Genomic DNA, 21515 nt, shown 5'->3' with positions numbered 1-21515 from the left:
GTGAGTAGCTGTGTTACCCTGCTGTAGTTAACCCTATGAACGCTCTGTAGAACTCGGTGAATAACACTTGTTGGCTCTGAATGTTGCGTTTGTGTGGCGGGGTAGAGTCCCACGGAAGGGAGTTGTTAAGCGTAATGCAAGAAAATAGCCATGTTTGAAACAGGTCCTGAAGAATATGCTTCTTTGCGCAAGCAGGCATCATATTAAAATGTACACAATCAGTTGCTCATGGACACTCTTGCCACAAGAATGCATCTCAAAGTTGTGAGAAGTTGACACCAAATTAGGGCGCAATTCTATCTGGATGCCTGTCAGCCTCTAAGCTCGGGCTGATGGGCAGCCTACTCGGAGCAGGTGGAGCGTAGAGGCGATTGTCACCTCTGCGCTTCTCCCCCTCTGCATTTTTGCTAGATGGGCATTTTTGCCCATCTAGCTGGGGCTCTGTGTGGGGGGAGGGAAGAAAGGTAGGGGAGAGCTGGGGAGAGCTCATATCCCTGCTTCCCCAGTACCCTCCCCTCCCCGCCCACAAAACAGGAGTTGGGTCCACGACTCCTGGGTCTGAGGTCGGAGAGCTGCCTTCAGCCTCAGATCCAGGAATCCAAACTATCCTATGGCCCCCAAGATGCTGTCTAGCATTGGTCTCCCCATCATCTTTTGTAAAAGTACTACGCACACCATTTTTAAAGAATTTTAGATGTTTGCAGAGCTAATTTTCTCTAAGCCCAACGATCTTAAAATGTTGTCTTCCAAGATTTCGCATGGACATTAAAGAAGTGTTGTCAGCCAGATGCACAAATGATTTGTACATCCACCTGGCAAGATTTCTTGAAGGAAAATTCATATAGGGTGTGGACAAGCTGCCCCAGCATCTAAAGCTTACTTCAGTCGCCACATTAAATTTCAAATTTGCACAGGACTCTTCTTCAGGTGTTGTTGTTGTTGTTGTTCAGTCATTAAGTCGTGTCCGACTCTTCGGGTCCCCATGAACCACAGCATGCCAGGCCCTCCTGTCCTCTGCTGTCTCCCCGAGTGTGCTCAGGTTCATATTCATTGCATCGGTGATGCTATCTAGCCATCTCATCCTCTGCTGTCCCCTTCTCCTTTGGCCTCAATCTTTCCCAGCATCAGGGTCTTTTCCAGTGAGTTTTCTCATGGTTCAAAGTAAAAATCTGGAAACTCAGATCCCTGCTCAACAATGAAACCTTCATGAAATGTCATTCAGCTTAATATGCATCTTAGAAGGCAAGCAAAGAATATATTGTTATCTTCAGGTTAGGTAGAAGGAGGAAAAGTGCTTACTATAACACAAAAGCATTAAGAGAAAGAAGACGAAAACATGAGCTTGGAGTGAGTGTGTGGGGTAGCAATATAAGCGTTAGTCTCCGCTTTCAAAGGGATTGGCAGTTTTCCTCAGTCCATTTGAGGGTCAAGTCCTTTACCACCTATGACAGAACTTTTTATCTGTTCTAGCCCTTTTGAGCCACAGGTGAGTCCTACAGGGAGTTCTTTGTGCCGCCTCCAGTCTAATTTTAGTCTGAGCTGGGCTGGCTTTGTTTCTCTTTTTAAACTGCCTCCCTTTGGCACTCACTGACCGGGTTTGGATGCCATGCCACAACTCATGGTGAGTTATCTAACCGCTCCCCAGGGTTAAACAACTTTTGTGTAACCCTAAAACAGACCACGGGGTATGCAAGGGTTGTTTAACACTCGCATACCCATGCTTGCTGGGTTCACACAACACAACAACCCCGAAGTGGGGGTTGTATATTCATAATGGTGGCCGCATGCACCTCACACACGCTGCAGGCTCACCATGGGTGACATAATCCACAGTGGGCTGTCGTGTCATCCAAACAGCCCCTCTGTCTCCTCCTCTGCACCTCACCACACCCTTTATCCACAGTAGCAGTCAGGGGTGCTGAAACTCTAAAAGGTTAATGTTTTTCTTAGAAGTCATGGTGCTCCCCTCCCACCCGGCCACTGTCCTTGCTGCACTGCTGCCGCGCAACCCTCCCAACACTGTCAGGGAGAGAGGGATGTTGGCGTGGTAGCAGCGGCGGCAGGAACTTTTTTCTTTTCTTTTTTCTTCCGTAAATGCAATCTCAAACTATGGACGTAATTTGTGGAACATCGCATTTACAGGGGGGAAAAGAAAAGAAAACAAGTTCCTGGACTTTGGGATCAAACCCCTTGCTCGGCTCGCAAAGGCCAGCCGAGGCGTGTTGCAGGAATCTGTTGGGCCCTAAAAGGGCCAGATTTTTCCTGCAACAGGCATCCCTAGCCAAAACCCAGGAAGAACATACTGCAGTCCAAGGTCAGGGACAGAATGGCTGAGGCCTTGGAGAGACTCAAATGCAAACAGTCTACGCTTAGAACACTGACAACTGAACTGTTGCAAAAAATAGAATGTGGATTGAACAAACTTAAACTTAATGCAGATGTATAAATGCTTAAAGGAAGTTTGAGTCAGCTTGCAGCAAAGGAAAAGATTCTAGAAGAGCTTGATCAGGACATTGAAATTATGATGACTGAGCTGGTTGATTTAGAGAGAGGCAGAGGCCACACAGAATTATAAAGGTTGCATTGTCGCATGGAAGACTCGCGTGACAAAAGCAACTCGTGAAAAGGCAGAAAGCATCTTCTCATATTCTTCAGGAATAAGAGAGGTAAACTGCCAAAAATTCTGATTGACAGATTTTATGGTGATACGAGCTGCTGGCAAGGGTTTTGGAGCCAATTTGAAATCTCAATTCATGAGAATACCTGACTAACAACGGTAGATAAATTTAATTACCTAAAATCCTATCTGAGTGGGTCAGCAGTGGCAGCACTCCCAATATTAGAAGCAAATTATGAGGCAGCAGTGAAGATTTTGAAGGACGGATTTGGGAGGAAGGACTTAGTTATCACTGCTTACAGAGGGTGAGGCTTCAAGCAAGCTGGCCTCACAAGGTGGGTGATCACACATGAGAGGGCCTTCTCTGCAGTGGCCTCACACCTTTGGAACAAGTTGCCATTGGAGATCCGCTGTGCTCCATCATTGCAGGCTTTTCAGAAGGTCTTGAAAACATATTACTTTACCATGTAATTGACATGACTGCTGTTGTTGCTGTTACTGCTGTTGCTGCTGCTGCCGGTTTTATTGTTTTTATCTTTATGTGTTTATCGCTTTTAATATTATAACTGTTTTTATGTATTTTATTGCTGTAAGCTGGCTTGGGAGGTCTTCTGCCCTGAAAGGCGGCCAAGAAATGTTTTAAATAAAAAAAATTAGGCCGTGTTGATGTTGATTTCCTCTTCTTCTCAGTAAATTGAGAGTGGGACGAGGTCTCGTAGAAGTTATGTGTAGGCCTTCTCTGGCCCAGGCCCTATTGATTCCCCCCCTCACCTTGGTAGCAAGGTGGAACAGAGGACTAAGAGTATGCTAAGAGAGAGTTCAGGCATGGGTCACCCTGGATAAGTTCTTGAAGGCTGCCATTTTGAATTGCCCACTGATGGAATCCTTCTCTCCCATGATATTCTGGTGTTGGCCAGCTCTAAACCTCTCCTTTCGCCAGTTCTCTCGCACTACAGTGTCCCTTAGCTCTTCACACTGGAAATGAATCGCAGCTACGATGGAGAGTGTCAAACAGGGGACACAGAAGAGAGCAAGCTGAAAAAATGGTAATGGCCCCAAGACCTACAGATGGCCCTATCATAGAATCATAGAATCGTAGGGTTGGAAGGGGCCTATAAGACCATCAAGTCCAACCCTCTGCTTAATGCAGAAATCCAAGTCAGAGCATTCCTGACAGATGGCTGCCCAGCCTCATCTTGAAGGCTGTGGGAGAGCCCACTACCTCCCTAGGGAATTAGTTCCATGGTTGCATTGCTCTAACAGTCAGGAAGGTTTTCCTGATGTTCAGCTGGAATCTGGCTTCTTGTAACGAGAGCCCATTATTCCGTGTCCTGCCCTCTGGGATGATCGAGAAGAGATCTTGGCCTTCCTCTCTGTGACAACCTTTCAAGTCATAGAATCATAGAATAGTAGGGTTGGAAGGGGCCTACAAGGCCATCGAGTCCAACCCCCTGCTCAATGTCCTTGAAGAGTGCCATTCTATCTCCCCTCAGACTTCTCTTCTCAAAGCTAAACATGCCCAGTTCTTTCAGTCTCTCTTCATATATTCGTACACCTCAGTATAGCTGGGAAGACTGCAGCCAGGTGACCTGTGTGCCTTTTGCTCAGTCCTGCCTTGCGGAAGAGCTAGGATAGCCTGATGACCAGCCAAATACCAAAAATCCTGTCATTAAGGCCTCTCCCCAGAACACCCCTTGGAAGAAACTCTGGAAACGGTAAGTGGGCTGTTACGTTGGTAGCCTGAAAAGTAATTCTTACTAATCTGGCATGACTCCGTCATGCTGTCAGTAGTTCAGCCTGTTGTCATGAGCTGCGCCCGAGGCACACTCTCACATTGCTGCCAGAGGCCAGTGGCTACCAGTAGCCCTGTACTGACAACCACATTTCTGTTAATAGCGGACTAATGGCAGCTGCCAGGAGCAACAACCGAAGGTGAAAAAGAGGAGTAGAGCCAGAACCTACACAGAGAGATTTGGCAGATCTCATCTGGCTATAAACCACCTATTGAGGACCAGGGCACTTTGTGGTAGCTGAATGGGAACAGAATCTGGATATCCAGCACCAGAGCTGCTGTTGCTGCAAACCCTGTCCCTGTCCCACTGCCAGCCTTGGGGAGAACCTGTCCTAGTTCCCCCACCTTTCGCTCTTTTTCTTGGCTTCAGGCGGATGGACATGAGGGAAAAACAAGTACCTGCAAACCCTGTCCCTGTCCCACTGCCAGCCTTGGGGAGAACCTGTCCTAGTTCCCCCACCTTTCGCTCTTTTTCTTGGCTTCAGGCGGATGGACATGAGGGAAAAACAAGTACCTGCAAACCCTGTCCCTGTCCCACTGCCAGCCTTGGGGAGAACCTGTCCTAGTCCCCCCACCTTTCGCTCTTTTTCTTGGCTTCAGGCAGATGGACATGAGGGAAAAACAAGTTCAAACATTGTGTTTATGAAAGGAAGCACCATTTTTGCCTCCCAGGTGGGAGGCACAAAAGCTCCTAAAGCTATGCTGTGTGGTTGGAGGGAAGAGCAAAGGGCTAGTTGGCTCATAGATTTATTTTTTTAAACAATAATGTTTTATTTAAAAAGAAAAAAACACAACACAACAGCAACGTAAACACCCAATACAAATACACTAAAATATCTCAAGATTGTAAGATATCTACCTTTGGCTCCCCTTACACAACAAATGCTTATTATTCTCTAGTTCTTAGTTGTATATCATACATTGAGTTCAGAGACATTATCTCATTTCTCTCCTAATTTTAACAACAACAACAACAAAAAAGAGAACCAACCATCTCAAAGTTCAAAATCCGCATACATAGATATCATTTTTCTCTGTTTCTTGTACAAATTCTATAAAAGGTTTCCAATCTAACATAAATTTAGTTGTTGATCCTTCTTTAATTATAATAGCAATTTTTGCCATCTCTGCCAGCTCCATCATTTTCATGATCCACTTGCTCACAGTTGGTCATGTTTCATTCTTCCACTTCTGTGCATACAATAACCTTGCAGCCGTTGTCATGTAGAGAAAGAGGGTTCCCCCCTTCTCTTTTACGTGTTTAACTGTTAGCCCCAATAAAAAAAGTTTCTGGCTTTAATTCTATAGTAGTCTTTAATATTCTTTGAGCTAAAGACTGTATTCGTTTCCAAAATGTTTTAGCTTTTTTACAAGTCCACCATAAATGGTAAAACGTTCCCTCTTGGACTTGCTCATAGATTTATTTGAAGTAATAATTATTTGAAGTATTAATTATTTGAAGTGTTTTTATGCTGCTCCTCAGCCAAAAAGGCTCCCATTGCGGTTTACAAATAATCAATTAAACAAGACAGTCTTTGCCCGCAGGCTTACAATCTAAAAAGATACGATACACAAGGAAAAAGGAATGAGGAGGGAAGAGAAGAAAAATTAATTCTTTCAGCAGTGCTGGTGAAACGGCCCTGCTCTCCCTCTCATCTCCATCAGCTCAGGCTGCTGGAATGGCAGTTGAGGGAGGAGGAGCCTTCATGAGGGAGGCTACGCTGGCTGGGAGTTGTAGGAAATTTCTGTCCAAACATGCATCGGAATTTACCCTAATTGTATTATTTTAATTGATAAAATCTGCATCAATTTGCATATTAATAAAATAATAGTTTTGAGGGGGAAAAGCCATTCTTATTTCCAGAGGGCACATGTATGTGTTTCAGCAGGCATCATCTTTTTTCTTTTCTTTTTTACAGGCATTCCTTTTTAATGTGTGAGAGGGATGGAAGGATGCCGCTTTTAGGATGGTGCTTGGCATTTGCAGTTTTAGAAGAACTTATATTAAAAATTAAAACGTGTTGACCAGTTTATGGGAGTGGGGAGAGCACCTTTTTAGCTGATCAAAAGGTGTTTAATCGATTAATCTAACTGTGACGGTTTGAGGCCTACAGAGGCAAAGGGGAAAAAAGGGCCAGGCTTAGAGGCCTGGTGTTTTCTGTTGGGAGGGGGTAACCCTGAGAGAAGTAATTTTATTTCTCTGGTTAAGTGTCAGTTTAATTTCTGCACTTAAGTTTCATTTCTTCAGGTTTGAAGCAGTACTTTCAGTTTTGAGGGAGGTGGGTATATAAAGACAGTGAGAGAGCCAGTAACAGCAGAGACAGCCAGAGCCTGAAGTGAAAGCAGAGTCTGAAGAGTGAGCAGGAAGAAGCAGCCTAGAAAAGTCTAAGGAAAGCTAGGGTAAAGGAACTTGCATTTCGTAACTTTTATTTTCTTTTAATGCCTTTTGTATCACTCAGCTCTATTACGTAAATACCTTTATTTAAATTTGCGATTTGCTTGTTTTAATTTTCTAGGGGAGTGCTGTGGTTAAACCCTGAGTCTAGAGTGTTAATCACCCCATGTCTACAGCCTAAACCCCACATTACTGGGAAGGGGGGATTTAAAAGATGGAAGGTGGGACTCTTAAGGAGGCAAGAGATCCTTAAGGAGTTGCCCAGGGGGTCCACGTCATAAGTGGAACCTTGACACTAACTGATTCAGTTGCCGAGATATTGCAGCCCTAAATGAATTTAACAGCAGAAATTGATATCCTCTACTGCAAGGCTTAGGCAGAAGGTAGATCCCCAGATGTTTTGGACTTCAACTCCAAGAAGCCCCTGCTAGCCTGGTTAATGGTTAAGAATGCTGGGAGTTGAAGATACTTTTTTGGGGATACTTTTTGCCCATCCCTGCTCTACAGCAGGGATGTGGAACCTACTGCAGCCAATGGAGGTTCCACATCTAGCCCACGGAACCTCCTTGGTTTCCTTCAGCAGTGTGGCTTGGCCTCCAGCAGGGCCGACCCTGCCATGAGGCAGAGTGAGGCAGTCACCTCTGGCAGCAAATTATGGATGCTCTAAAAGGGTGGCAAAGTATTAGTTATTTACCTTGTTGTTATTGTATTCCTACTGCCATGGAGGGGGAGAGGTGCTTATGGCATTTTCTGCCACACGTGCCAAAATAATTCAGCTAACACTGCATACTATGCACCTTGACTTGTGCAGGTGGGGGCACCATTTGCTGCTCTGCCTCGGGCAGCAAAATGTCTTGGGCTGGCCCAGGCCTCCAAGCCTCACCTCCCCCGCCGGGAGGAATCCCTCTCTGATTTCAGATAGCAGGGATTCCTCAGGGGCGATTTGGCCGGCGTAGTTGGGTCCTTTAGGAGGGTGCATGCCGCCTGAAGTCAGGGGTGTGGCCAGCACTGGCTGAGTTCTTTTGTGAGGCATGCAGCCCCAGCCGGCACTAGGAGGAATAGCCTCTCTTCCAATTCTGTGCCTCTCCCAGCCTGGAGAAAGGCAAAATGGTTGAGGGTGGGGCAATGACATCAGTGGACGTGCCCACAGCCACTGACATCATCCAACTACGGATGTCAGAGAATTCCGCCACGGATCTTGGTGAGGCTGAATGCCAGTGCATTCCGCCCCCTGAAATCCGTGGCGGAACGAAGCCCTCCGCCCCCCCCCCCGAAATGGGCCCGGAACGGAGCACCTACCTGCTGCCATCCGCTTCTTCCATATAGCTGTGATAGGCTACGTAAATACTTAGGTAGCCTATCACACCATTTGCGTCCCTGCAGAAGCTGTGATAGGCTACGTAAGTATTTATGTACCCTATCACGGTAAAACTAAGGGAACACAAGTGGTGGAGGCTATGGCGGCCGCCATTTGCGTTCCCTTTTTTTTGCCGTGTGATAGGTTATGTAAATATTTACATAGCCTATTACGACAAAAGAGAGAGGCGCAAATGGGGCCGCCATTTGCGTTCCTTTTTTTTTGCCGTAATAGGCTACATAAATATTTATCACGCCAAAAAAAAAACCCCAACAGCGAACACAAATGGCGGCAGCTACGGCGGCCGCCATTTGCGTTCCTTTTTTTTTGCCGTGATAGGCTACGTAAATATTTACGTAGCCTATCACGGCAAAATACAGGGACGCAAATGGCAGCTATGGCAGCTGCCATTTGCGTCCCTATGCAGGCTGCCCAGCGGCTGGATGTCTGGCTGCGGGCGGCCCTGGCCAGCGGCTCCGCGGAATCTCCGCAGAGCGGAGTCAGCCGGAGAGAATTTCGGGGGGAGGGACAGAGCGCTTCCCCCCCACTGTGAATGTCACCCTTCAAAACGGTAAGTGACTTTCGTACATCCCTACATCCAACCCGCAGAGGTGGGGGACAGTTTAGCCCTTCACTTGAAAATGGTTCTGCACCCCTGCTCTACAGGAAATCAGGCGTTTATTTGCCGTTTTGGCCCAGCAAAAACACATAACCTCTACAGGAATTCCATTTTCAGTGCTTGCTGTTGGACAGCACTCCATGGGTGCCCTTTTAAGTCTCTTTTTATGCTGGAGGACTTCCTTCCCTTTGTAGATCTTCAATCTTAAGATATCTGATGGGCTGTCGCATAGATGACAGAGCAAATTTGTTTTCAGTTTCTTCACAGAGCAGAGCCTGCACTGGTGGGTTCAAATGATAATTTTAGAAATGTGATATTTTTAATGTTGAATTTTATTGTATGAACTATTTTTATTGTTGTACATCGCCCAGAGTGGCTGGGTGACCAGCCAGATGGGTGATTAATAAAATAAAGAAAGAAAGAAAGAAAGAAAGAAAGAGGAATTCAACTAAACTTTGGGGAGAACAGACTTCCTTGGAAGACGGTGGGTGTTCCTTCATAGAGGTTTGCAAGGAGAGGTTGAATAGCCATTTATTGGGGATGGTGTAGTAGTGGATTTCATGGGGGTTGGAGTAGATGACCTTTGAGGTCCCTTCCAACTCTATTGTTCTAGTGTTAGGGAAATCCCAGGATGGATTTCATGATTCAGGGGGTTGGATCCAGACTTAGTCAGGCATAGAGTAGAACCACTGAAATTAATGGGAGTTAAGGGTGCAATCCTATGCATGTTTAGACGGAAAAAAAGTCCTACAACTCCCAGCATTCCCCAGCCAGCCATGCTGGGAGCTATAGGACTTTCTTTCTGTCTAAACCTGCATAGGATTGTTAGACAGAGGTAAAGTACCTGCTCTGCATGCCTAAGGTGTTCAGTTCTTGACATCTCTAGTTCGAAGGATCTTGATTAGCAAGGCTAGGAAAGATTTGTCTTTGAGGCTTTGGGGACCAAGCAACTCATCGTAGCAGCTTCATAAGTGCATGTGAGGGAGAAGAAAAGCAAGCAACTCTGAGAAGTAGGAAGAGCCCAATTCCTCCTGAGACACACTGCTCTGGTCCACTTCTAAATGGTGAGGAGAGGAGTCTCAAAGCAGAGGAGGGTAAGAAGGAAAAGAGGACAATTGATGTTGTTTTTCTTAGCTCTGTCCTGGGGTCTGTAGCTGTTCTGCTTTATTGTAAGCCACTTCTTTTTTAAACAGCGCGTTTGGTTTGTGTTTAAAGTGGGATTAAAATTAGGTGGACATAACTCTTGCCTGTTGCCCCTGGAGCCTGAGACGGTGCCTGTTGCTGGCTCTCCTCCTGGATCGAGTGGGATGGGACTGGCGATCCACTTGGGCCCAGGGGAATGCCACGCCGCCCTGTCACTTTAAAAGCTGCCAGACAGAGCTAAAGGGAAAGCCCTGCCTCTCTCTCTCTCTCTCTGTCTGTCTGTCTGTCTCTCTCGTGCGCCACTGTCCTGGCCAGAGCTGGAGCAAGGGCAGAACAAAAGAGATGCTGCTCTAGAAGAGACGGCAAAGTTGGCAGGAACACAGGCAGCAGGTAATGGGTGGGCATCTGGTGCCTCTGGGGGGAGACTCTGGGGGAGCGCAAGAGTCGCATTCGCCCTTTGGCATTCTGCTTCTGCACATGCATCGCGCACTTTGGGGCTGGGGAGAGGAGCCCTTCAGCGTCTACAGGTGAAGCACAACCTCACGGAGGGAGGGAGCGCATCGCCCCGCTTCAAAGCCATGTGCCCCTTCTGCATCTCTTCTTGCAGTGGGGATGATCCGAGGCACAGGTATCCTGAAACGAAGGGGCGGGGGAAGAGCCGTCCCCCTAACCCTACAATGAATGTCAGGCAATTATTCTTGCCACAGGGACGCCTCCAATGCTCCGCTCTAGAGTCGATGGCATGCGGGGCAGTGGGGCAGGCAAACAGGGGATCTGGATAGTGGGGAGGGTGATAAGATCGGAAGGGAACACCACGAAGGTGCCACCAGCATGGGAGCGAAATGTATACCCTGCGATGGTAGCATCATCGCTAAGGGCTGGGCAGCAGGGGAACGGTAGCTAAACAAGGGCGCAATCCTACGCAGGTTTAGGCAGAATAAAGTCCTACAACTCCCAGCATTCCCCAGCCAGCTATGCCTGTCTAAACCTGCGTAGGACTGCGCCCCAAGAAAGGAACTGTAAATGATTATGTGCACCAAAAACTGCTGTAGAAATTTAGTAATAACCATGTTATAATCAGCCTTAGAAGAACCAATTTCATTTAGAAGTTTATACAGCTGGTTAAAAATAACTCTCTGCCAGAAACGTCTTTAAACACACACACACACACACTTATTTTTAAAAAGATTTATATAGTAAATATGTAATTGCTGTATTATTTATAATGAGAACATTTTAACCTAAGAAAATAAGACTGTATGAGTTGAAATAGACCTTTGTGCTGTGCACTGTGAACTAACCGTAGCTAGATATAAAATTATACATCAGGGCTGTCAGATGAAGAGTTTTAGCTGATATAACAGTTGAGTGCTCTACATGTCTACTCAGAAGTAAGTCCCATTGTGTACAATGGGGCTTGCTCCTAGGTAAGTGGGCATAGGACTATACTCTAAGAATCTGACTTAAATTAATCAATAATTACATCTGAATAAAATATAGATGCTTTTTGAAACTGATAGAAGGGCATAATTTCTCCATTGAGAGAAATAATGTGCAATTTAATGAACAAAAGCAACCCTTCATTAGGGGAAATGGCTCTTGTTTAATATATGCAGTTTTCATCCATTTAAGCATCGTGGGTATAGAATATTCCCTGTTATAATAACGCAGCAGAGTGAAATGGCAAATAAAGAGGAATATGATAGTGATGTACAAAAGTATGCATGGTGTGAAGAAAGTAGAGAAAGCCTCTCTCAGAATTCTAGAATTTGGAGTCATCCAGTGAAGCTGACTGGTGGGAGAGTCAGGCCAGAAAAAGGAAATACTTCTACACACAGCGCATAGTTAAACTATGGAATTTGCTAGCACATGATGTGTTGATAGCCACCAACGCAGATAGGCTTTGGCCTGACCCAGCAAGGCTCTTAACATTTTTATGACTTAAAACATTTTCAAATTCAGCAGTAGTGTGGGATACTGAAGACCCAGGTTTAAAAGGTATATTTACACTGATTTCAGCTAACTGCTGTCACCTTTAGTTGCCTGTGACTTTATTGCTAGAAGGGAAGCCCTGGTTCCTTGTTTGCTTGTTTTTTGTTTTTATCCCATCTTTCCTCCAAGCAGCCCAAAACAGCATACATGGTTCCTGCCTTCCCATTTTAACCTCGCAACAACCCTGTGAGGTAGGTTAGGGATGGTGACAGGCTCAAAGTCACCCAGTGAGCTTCATGGCTGAATGGGGATTTGAACCTAGCTCTTGGAGCCATCTTTAAGGGGTTTGTTGTTGTTGTTTTGAGCAGGGGCGGGGGGGTATAACAGTAATTTGGGTTTGGGAAGAGGAACTGTCTGTGCTGTCTACATGGCAACCCAGCCAGCCATGGCAGCCCCTCTAATGACTAGGTGGTGGTAGATTTTGATCTGCAACTAACACTGACCAGTCTACTGATTTTAAATCGCTAACAGCGTGCAGCCTTCATATTGCAAAGCATGTTGAAGGGGTTTTGTGTTCTTCCAGTGTTGCGTTACACCAAACCCAAGTAGAATTATTTTCTAAAAAGGAAGTGGGAGAAGGAAGCAGGAAGGGGAATCAAGAACACATTTTTATTTCTACCAGGATGGGACAAAATTTTGTAGGAAGGTGTGCCCCTTCCCTCTCCCTTGTTTAGGGACACCTTTAAAAATGGATGACAGCAACACAACAAATGAAGCATTCTCCTTCATCACATCCCCATGCTGAGAAAAGCTGGATCGGCTGAGTTTGTGTCTCTCATACAGCAGTTAAAGGTCCAGCAGTGCAACCAGAAAGCAGCTACCTTCTCCCCATCGCACACAACTTTTCCCCATCCCTGCCTCTATGATACCTCCCCTATTTACAGTCTAGCCTACTTATAAAATATAAGCTGCACTATATAGTACTGTCTCAGTAATTCCCAAACTGCGGGTCAGTATGCATTGCTGTGCAGTAACAGAACTGATAGTGTGCGTCATGAGAAAATAATTGATTAAAGGCTTTTGTGAGCTCAAACTTGCCAATTCAAAGAACGGTTGTCTGCTGAATCTCTGCATGAATTACTGCTCTGGCCTTTGCTCCTTCTACTCTGCCTCTGTTGTGGATGGGCAGTTTTGCTGTGGTGCTGCATCCAAGGTGATCCCAGCATCCCATCACTCCTGATGCAAAGACATAGCAGAATCACTTGCTCTCAGAAGAAGCTGCCTGTTCTATATCTCTGCATGAGGTACTGTTCCAGGCTTTCTTTTTGCCAGTCAGGAGGCATGCCCAGATGAGCGGCTCATGCAGAAACCCAAGGGGTAAACTCTTTAGTGGTTAATCCTTATTATCACATGCTCTGAAAGTAACCCTGTTCAGGTACAAGAGTGCAACATGCCTCTAGGTTATTTATTTTTATTTACTTATTACATTCTGGTTAAATTCTGAAGATAAGTGTGCCTCAGTTATCAGACATTTGGCAGGCACTGCTATATATTATACGCATTCATTTTCTCCAAGGAAGAAGAATGAATGTCCATTTTCTGCCCAGTCCTCAGTGGAACGCACCCTTCCCCGTCTGGTACACCAAGCTGTCCGCAGCAACAGTTCACGCACTCAGCCAGCCTGAACTGGTTTGAGCTGTCTGATTTTATCTTCCCCCTCTCCAGATAACTTGGCAACAGACATAAAACATCCACCAGCACCCCCAACCTCTCTTGGTGTTGCCAAGGTCATACCCTTTGCACCTCCTATTCAGAATTAAAATGTTCTTGCTTAGAGGGGCGGGGGGGGGGGCTCTCCAGTGTAAAGTGTTTTCTGGTTGAGACTCTGAGCATCTCTACACCAGCCTAAAATCCTGCATTTAAAACGGGGCTTTCTGCTTCCGTTTCAAATGCAGGATCACAACTGACTCCCTTTACACGTGCTTCCTTTCCCCCCTCCCCTTCCCCCTCCTTCTCCCCACATCTGAGTCTTCCATTGTCTTTCATTGATCTTGCTCCTCTTCTTGCCGTTTTTCCTCTTTTCACGGAGGAAACTGAAGCGGAACACAGCAGAGTAATTTGATAGCTCATTATCTGCGATCTATTTAAAAACGGAACAAAGGGCATTTCGTGCAGGAGACACCTTGAATGATCACGGCGACATGTAAGGAGCCCGCAAACTTCTGTGAAGGAGCCATCTCAACAGCAGGATAAAAGCTCCGTGTGAAGGAGCCCTCACAGCACCTTAGAGAGAAAAACAGAACTCTTGCCCCATAACTGCATGTACCGACCCTCAGTAGACTCCCGAATCTACTGCTCCTTTATGACTAGTGTCCTGTCCTAGCAACTTTCACTGTGGCGACAACTCAGTGTGCAGTTGCTGTGAAAAAGGCAAACTCCATGTTAGGCATAATTAGAAAAGGAACTGAGAATAAAACTGCCAATATCATACTGCCCCTATACAAACCTATGGTGCAACCACACTTCAAATACTGTGTCCAGGTCTGGTTACCACACTTAAAAACGATATTGTAGAGCTGGAAAAAGTGCAGAAAAGGGCAACTAAAATGATCATGGGACTGGAGCATCTCCCCTATGAGGGAAGGTTACAGCAGCTGGGATTGTTTAGCTTGGAATAAAGGACGGTAAGGGGAGACATAATAGAGGTGTACAAATTATGTGTGGTGTGGAGAATGTGGATAGGGAGACATTTTTCTCCCTCTCTCGGAATACTAGAACCTGGGAGTCATCCCATGAAGCTGATTGGTGGGAGATTCAGGACAGATAAAAGGAAGGACTTCTTCACACAGCACAGAGTTAAACTATGGAACTCACTACCACAGGATGTAGTGATGGCCACCAATTTGAATGGCTTTAAAAGGGGGCTGGACAAATTCCTGGAGGAGAAGGCTATCAATGGCTACTAGTCCTGATGGCTATGTGCTACCTCCAGGACCAGAGGCAGTGAGCCTATGTACACCAGTTGCTGGGGAACATGGGTGAGAGGGTGCTGTTGCACTCATGCCCTGCTTGTGGGTTCCTGGTCAACAGCTAGTTGGCCACTGTGTGAACAGAATGCTGGACTAGCTGGACCCTTGATCTGATCCAGCAGGGCTCTTCTTATGTTCTTATGACAGCTAAACCTTTTGACAAGGATGGCACAAGTCTCATCTAAAGCAGAAGATATAGTGCCACTCTGTTGTGCAACACATGCACACAGCTGGTTTTCATGCCAGTGCTCAAATTTGAAACGTGTAGTAAAATATATGAAGCAGCACCTAGGCAGGTGCAGAGTGCATTTCCCTCACCTGCCCAGGGGCACTTCCAGCTAGAAAGAGAGAGAGAGAGAGAGAGAGAGAGAGCAAGCAGGGTTTTGATCCAGGCAGCATGCAAGGTCCCCCTCTTTTATCCTCACCACAACCCTGTGATGACATTTAGGCTGAGAGAGAGTGAGTGACTGGCCCAAGGTCACCCAGCTGGCTTCATGGCTAAGAGGAGATTTGAACACAGGTCTCTCTTGTCATAGTCCAATGTTCTAGGCACCATACCACATTGGCTCTTTAGTAGGAGAGGCTTCCTTGGTAAGAGAGTCATCTGTCGAAACATACTCCAGACATAGAACCCCTCTTTCACTTGGCAAGTGAAACCACAGTTTTACTGTATGTTTGGGATCGTAACCAGGGTTAAGAGAACACACCATGGATAGCGCTAGTAAGTCACTTTTACCTCCTTGTTTCCAGAAGGGTCCTCCCCCGTAGCGTATGCATTTTGTTAATGTAATTTAAGGAGCAGTCTTCCATAAGCTCCTGGGGAGGGCACTGGAGGGGCCTTTGGATGCTGCAGACCTCCCTCGCCATGGTCAGAGGGGGAGATCTGCTGCCAAAGGCCTCCCGGTGCTGCAGCAGAAACCTCTGCTGTTGTTGCAGTACCACCTGGTGTTGCAGTGCTCTGCAGGTGGTGGGGCCAAAATGTAGGTTCCAGGGGAGGCCCTGTACCCACCAGACCCACAGACCTCACCCACATTCCCTTGACATGCCCCCAGAACAGCTGAAGGGGTCCACCAGCCCAGTTGGAGTGCCACCACTGAGAAGGCCCTTTCTCCTGTAGACCCTTGCTGAACCTCCAGTGGCAGAGGTCCACCAGCCCAGCTGGAGTGCCACCACTGAGAAGGCCCTTTCTCCTGTAGACCCTTGCTGAACCTCCAGTGGCAGAGGTCCACCAGCCCAGCTGGAGTGCCACCACTGAGAAGGCCCTTTCTCCTGTAGACCCTTGCTGAACCTCCAGTGGCAGAGGTCCACCAGCCCAGCTGGAGTGCCACCACTGAGAAGGCCCTTTCTCCTGTAGACACTTGCTGAACCTCCAGTGGCAGTGGTCCACCAGCCCAGCTGGAGTGCCACCACTGAGAAGGCCCTTTCTCCTGTAGGCCCTTGCTGAACCTCCAGTGGCAGAGGTCCACCAGCCCAGCTGGAGTGCCACCACTGAGAAGGCCCTTTCTCCTGTAGACCCTTGCTGAACCTCCAGTGGCAGAGGTCCACCAGCCCAGCTGGAGTGCCACCACTGAGAAGGCCCTTTCTCCTGTAGACCCTTGCTGAACCTCCAGTGGCAGAGGTCCACCAGCCCAGCTGGAGTGCCACCACTGAGAAGGCCCTTTCTCCTGTAGACCCTTGCTGAACCTCCAGTGGCAGAGGCACATGAAGAAGGACCTCCATTAAAGGTTTTAATCCTTTGGCAGCCAAAATTTGCATTAATGATTAGCAAGACTGCTGTCATTCTCAGTACTTCACTTTGAGCATAGGTACGTAAAGCTTCCCAAACGTCCATTGCTTAACAGCTGGCCTTTGAAAGTGAGCCCTTTGGCTGCCCTCCCCCTCCCCGCTGCAGTCACGGCACACGCTGGCCTTTTGCGAAGTCACTTGCTCTGGAAGAGAACCCCAGTGAAGCTGACCTCTCTGCTTTCCCTTTCCCCCTGCAGCAGCCATGGGCGAGTGGGGGTTCCTGAGCTCCCTTCTGGATGCGGTGCAGGAGCACTCGCCCATGGTGGGACGCTTCTGGCTGGTGGTAATGCTCATCTTCCGCATTCTAATCTTGGCCACGGTGGGCAGCGACGTCTTCGATGATGAGCAGGAGGAGTTCGAGTGCAACACGAAGCAGGTTGGGTGCAAACAGATTTGCTACGACTTGGCTTTCCCCATCTCCCACTACCGCTTCTGGGTTTTCCACATTGTGGTGCTCTCGGCCCCAGCTGTCCTCTTTGTCATCTACTCCATGCATCAGACCACAAAAATCAACCGTGGCCTGAAGGAAATGGAAGTGGGAGAGGAGGAAGCCAAAAGGGCAGGGAGGAAGGCCCAAGCCCAGTTTGGGCTCCAGCCCAGCCAACGCACCCAAAACATCCAGACCTTCTACATAGTCAATGTTGTGATGAGGATCTTGGCTGAGATAGGCTTTCTTGTGGGACAGTGGATGCTGTACGGCTTCCAGGTGGGATATCAGTACATCTGCAAGCATCATCTGTGCCCTCACCTCATCGATTGCTTTGTCTCTCGGCCAACTGAGAAGACCATCTTCATCCAATTCTACTTCATGGTGGGGCTGGTTTCGGCTTTGCTCAGCCTGGTGGAGCTGGCCCATCTTTTATTCAAGGACCGATGCAGGAGGCGCCGCACGATCTCCCCTCCCACCACGGCGTCTTATGAACAGCAGGACAATTGGTCCAATCAGAAACAGGAGAAATCGCAGCACTTTCTGGCCCCAGCCGATGGGGCTGCCAACGGGGTGCCCTCTCAGGGTGGGATTCCCAACCATTATGAACCCAAGGCCCACTTCCACCATAAAAGCTCCACCAAGAGCAGCCGGTCTTCCCGCTCTTCCGCCAGAGCTGACCTGACAGTGTGACGGCTGGGAACTGCTCCTCATCCCCCTGTTTGGTGGTTCCCTGGATGAGCTGGATTCCTCCAGGGCGGGAATAATCATGGACATAGGCTGTGCCTGTTCTCATCCACTGTCAAATAACACAGATCCGATATCTGATGGTCCCTTTTAGCTTGTAACGGGAACTACTCCCACCCTTGGTAATTCATGCTTTGCTTTCATGTATGGCAGGCAGCTATGCGGGAGGCTGTTAGATCTTATGAACAGGGTGTCTCAAAGGATGGCATTCATAGACGTGTAACCTATAAGAAATGGGTTGGTAAGCTATGGACATCAAATATTTGGAATAAAAGGAGTGGAAAGTAGGCGACGACTTTTCCAGCAATACAGGATACTCCTGCCTAGGTGAGCAATTCCCACTTGAATTACCAAACACATTGGATCTTACCTGGCTATACAGGAGCATGAATGTTAGATGAAAAGCAGAATGTTAGATGAAAAGCAGATGTTTAACACCTTCCTTGGGCTAGTACTGATTAGATTTGTTAAGAGCAGAAAGTCTGCAATAAAAGGAACGACTTTTCTTTTTAAGGCAAAGAGGCGCAGAGCCTATTTTGGCTCGAGGGCTGAATTCCATTTTGGAGAAACTCCTAGGGATGGTGGGCAAGACTGCAGGCAAAAGGCGCGGGACCTCAAACCAAAAAATGCCGGCGTGTTTTAGCTTCAAGCTCTTACAGCCAGTAATGAAGCCTTAGGAGAGGCATTTCAACCTTTTAGAATGGGGGGAAAAACTGCTCAAAAGTCAGGAAGCACCAAAGAACTGGTGTTTGGGGGGAAGAGGGCATGGCCTCCTGGGACCGCCAGAGGGCCGGACTGGGACCTCTAGAGGACTGGATTTGGCCCCCAGGCCTGGGGTTCTGCACCCCTGTTTTGAGATGATGCACAATGGAGCTGAAAGATGTCATGACAGAGAAAATCCAGTTTTAGTGAATTAAACATGATCAGACAAATTTTAGACAACTTTGGCTAGAGGAAGGGAGCAGAACCAGTTTTGGGTGGGGGGCCAGATGACCCCCCCACCCAGCCCTCTGTGGGCCATATGACATCAGGTGGGTGTGGCCACAGCCCCCTGATGTCACTTGCTTCCTGGCCCAAGCACTGAGTGGATCTTCCAGGTGGCTCTTTGGCCAGGGCCTAGGTTTTGCTGCGTGTGGCTTTCTGCTGGAGGAGTGATGGGGACTAGGCCAGCTCTGCCCATGACTCACAGCGCAGGGACATTATGCCTTCCAGGAAAGTGGAGACTTGTCTGTTGGTGCTGGATGCATTTGGACCCTCTGCTGTGCCAAAGCAAAGGGCCATGGGGCTGAGAACTCCTCCTTGTCTTAAGCAAACCATACCTGCCTAGGCTGTGTCTCGGTCTTCTGGGGGCTGGCCTACATTACTGTCTCCCACTGTACAAACTCCCATGGCATTCGGTTTCAAAGACAGAGCCAGCCCTACACTGTCTCTTTCCTCCTTCGTAAAGTCAAATCACAGCCAGACTTGTGTTTACACAGCTATTCCAGGTCAGATATGGCAGGAACTGGCTGGCCTTCCTTGAAGGGAGCGGCTCCTGACCCAAGCCTCTTAGGGGGTCAAGCTTCCCGGAACCAGCCGTCAGAGAGATGGAAGAGCTAACAGACAAGGAGCCTGTACATGTGGGTGTGTGGTCTAGAAGGAGATTTTTTTTTTTTAAAGAAAATTGCCGTCCTCAAAGGAGACATTGAGGAATGCAGAATATACTTCCAGACAGATATTTATATCTTGCTAATGGACTTTCACTGGGTTTTCCCTCGCTTTCTACAGCATATATCCGAAAGAGGCCTGGAGTCCGAGGCATCTGCTTTTAGTCTGCTACGATGTCTGTGCCTCCTCCCTTGGTCCATGAGCCCCATGTCAAAGAGAGACAAATGCGCCAGCCGTAAACCAGTGTGTTCACGGCGACTTCGTGTTAAATGAACATTTCATCTCTGAAAAGTAACTCAGAGTTGTCTTTCCATAAGAGCCCATTTTCCTAAATCAGATGAGGCGCTCCTAGTTATGTCAACCATTTTCAGTGATGCTAGCTTTAATTCACCAGCTTCATATTAATCTGGGCTCACATGCTACATCCTGTACCAAAAGCAGATAATTTCGGGGCTTGCCAATGCCCACGCCTTCCTCCATCCTGATGCTCTGCTACCCTTTTTCCATGCCAAATGCTCACAGGGAAATCACACAGAAATACACAATTGTAGAAAAGACCTGATCTGAAGAAGGGGGAAAGAAACCCAATCCTCGACAGCATACCGGGTGAAAGGAGAAATGGGCTTCCTGGGTTCAAGAGAACTTTTTGTGCCAAGTGGAATTGGACAAAGATGTTGGTGAGACATAAATGAGAGGGCGTAAACAGCAGACTGTCTTGGCCAATAAACAGCAGCTAGGACAGCCTTAGGTGGGTTATTTTGGCTGTGTCTCTGCACGTTGTGTTTTCCTTTTAACTTAAGTCTTAGTGGGAATATTTTCCCTTTCTTTAAAGAGGGGCACCTTGAGCCAAGTGAACATATCTTCCACTGACCTTTCCCAGATTTTTTTGGTGTAGGTGCTACAGATCAGCCGCTCTGTAAACCTATTTCAACTTGACGCTAACCAGGTATAAATTCATGATGTAAACAAGCTCTAAGTATATTCAAAAAGATTTTTTTTCCACTGACTATACAACTGGGGGACTTCAATGTTTAAACTGTCATTTTCTTTTTACTTTGTGTGTGTGTGTGTGTGTGTACATTTCAGTTGGCACAAGGAGGAGAGAGGCAGCTGTTCGTTTTCTTCTCTGCAAAGATGCATAATCAGCTATGGAGATTTTAAATATGGGAATGTTAATTTTTTTGTAAATGGTAATAAGAAAAAGTGTGTGCACTTTGTTTTGTTTGTCAGAACATTTTCACTCTTGGACTGAAGGTCGTCTCAGTCAGGGAGGTTTCTCTGGAGGTAGTCTAGCCAAACTCTTGGTATGTTGCCCCAAAACGCTCTGCCTTTCCAGGAAGATATTTATCCAGAGTATTTTTAACATTTCCAGTGACAAATGGTTCTCGTCCTCCTCCCTTGGGAACATATTTCCCTGTGCAACTGTTATTACATTGAGAGAGTTTTTCCTACCATATTAGCCACTCCTTAGCAGATTCAGTATACCTTTTGTTTGCTCTGACTGTGACAAGAGTTAACAATTGTCTTCATTCTTCTAGAGGAGAATACTTCACCTATTGTGGAGTGGTCAAATGTTCAGATGTACATCTGCGTGAACAAGAGGCGTTGGGTTGGAGCCAGGTTTAGGTGCCTGCAATGGGGTTGGCGGAAGCAGACTTCTCCACCCCCTCCTCCCTATGGGAGCCTCTCTAAACTCCTGAAAATGCTACACAGAGGGCTTGGGGAACTGCAGAATGGGGTGAGCTGTGGCGGTGGTGGGGAGATCTCTGAAAATCGGGCAGAGGCAGTTTCCACAAGCGAAGCCCTTTGGTCCACAGAAGGCTGATCCTGGATCCAGCCCATCTTGTTGCTTAATCAGTTTACTTCCAGACTGAGAAGGAATTACATAGCAATGCAGGAGCCAACCCAAGCCACAGTGAGCACAGAGGCTCCCGAATTTACTCGCTCATTCTAGGAAGCTTCTCTCTTTTTAACATCTCTCAGAAGTATGAAGTTTGTTTTAAATTTTAATTATCCAGATTGTTT

At 47.2% G+C, this 21515-nt stretch overlaps 1 protein-coding gene across 1 annotated transcript; it reads left to right on the top strand.

Moving 5' to 3' along the window:
• Window positions 1-10238: 10238 nt before the first annotated feature.
• On the top strand, window positions 10239-20676 carry GJD3 (gap junction protein delta 3). The gene is made up of 2 exons (XM_084804626.1): window positions 10239-10313; window positions 16867-20676. Exon 2 carries the CDS (start codon window positions 16872-16874, stop codon window positions 17787-17789), a length of 918 nt encoding a protein of 305 aa, XP_084660752.1. The 5' UTR covers window positions 10239-10313; window positions 16867-16871; the 3' UTR covers window positions 17790-20676.
• The last annotated feature ends 839 nt before the right edge of the window (window positions 20677-21515 follow it).

The sequence above is a fragment of the Heloderma suspectum genome, chromosome 6 (assembly GCF_057233095.1).
Source record: "Heloderma suspectum isolate Gila_16-S chromosome 6, 16-S_ref, whole genome shotgun sequence".
NCBI lineage: Eukaryota > Metazoa > Chordata > Lepidosauria > Squamata > Helodermatidae > Heloderma > Heloderma suspectum.
This window is presented reverse-complemented; position numbering and strand designations above follow the sequence as displayed.